Source organism: Aplysia californica, unplaced genomic scaffold (genome assembly GCF_000002075.1).
Source record: "Aplysia californica isolate F4 #8 unplaced genomic scaffold, AplCal3.0 scaffold00103, whole genome shotgun sequence".
Taxonomy (NCBI): Eukaryota; Metazoa; Mollusca; class Gastropoda; order Aplysiida; family Aplysiidae; genus Aplysia; species Aplysia californica.
In genome coordinates, this window is record NW_004797373.1 from 1,412,000 (window position 1) to 1,413,194 (window position 1,195).

The 1,195-nt window shown below is 38.9% G+C and overlaps 1 protein-coding gene across 1 annotated transcript in view; it reads right to left on the reverse strand.

Moving 5' to 3' along the window:
• LOC101852168 (stress response protein NST1) overlaps window positions 1-1,105 on the reverse strand; it is a gene marked incomplete at its 5' end in the record, with an annotated part of 19,644 nt that extends 18,539 nt beyond the window's left edge. The window contains 1 exon segment of the mRNA XM_013080871.2: window positions 998-1,105. Within this exon segment, the coding sequence (XP_012936325.1) occupies window positions 998-1,105 (108 nt within the window).
• Window positions 1,106-1,195: the final 90 nt, after the last annotated feature.

Sequence of the window (1,195 nt, forward strand, 5' to 3'; positions counted from 1 at the left end):
GGGTTGCTTTTTTCTGTGTGTTTGTAGGGTTTTCTTTTCTCACTTTACTTGGAAACAAATAAATAAAAATGGAAGTAGATATTCGCTCTAAATCTAGAAAGCTATAATGCTCTAAGCAGCCGAGTCTCCGAATGTAACAGTGTAACATACCGCTCCAATAAGACGAAGACAAAGGGGAGGACACAGAACAAGTTTTTAAAGAAAGTCGCATTGAACCTCAAACATTAACTGTAGGCCTATAATTAACAATAATACAACAGAAGCCCCCCCCCCCCCTTTCAAAACGAATGAATGAATGAATGAATGAATGAATGAATGAATGAATGAATGAATGAATGAATGAATGAATGAATGAATGAATGAATGAATGATGAAAGAATGAATGAATGAATGAATGAATGAACGAACGAATGAACGAACGAACGAACAAACGAAAGAACGAAAGAACGAACGAATGAACGAAAGAACAAACGAATCAATGCATAAGTGAATGAATGAATGAATGAATGAACAATCCCCCGCCTGCAACGACTTGTGCAAATTCCGGGTGTAGTGCCAGGAGACGTCACGGTCTGACAGAGCCTATATCTCTTCTAGTCTCGCTCGTCTCTGCTGCATTTCCGTCTATCCACTTACTTTTTTTTTCCTACTTGACACCATGCACAGATATCTCCTCATCCTTACATTTTTTTGTCTCACCCAATCAAAGTATCAAATAAAAAGAACGTCTCCCTAAATGCGCCCTTTTCACTCGTAGAATAAGTTACAGGAGAATGGCAACTGACACAAAATATTAGTATAGATAGACAAACTTCAGTGAGCAATCCATTCACATTGACAAAACAAAAACAAAAACCAAACAAAAACAAAACAAGACAAAAGCTAGCAATCGGAGGGAGACAAAATCCACCAGTCATGCAAATCTCGTCATTTGATAGTTAGGACTTTTACAATGATTTTGGATGTTTGCTTTTTTTTTTTCTTTCTCAAATCTCACCTGTATAACGTTGAACTGGTTCATGCGTTTCTTGGAGCGACATCTCTGTGCCGCTCGTCTGTTCTGTTCCCTCCTTCTCTCCTTCTTCTCCAACTCCGAGGAAGACAACTGAAAGACAGAACGTCATCATTAGATATACGGAGGTATTTGAGGGTTTGAAAGTGACTTGAGAGAGATTTGGCGGGTAATGAGGGGGGG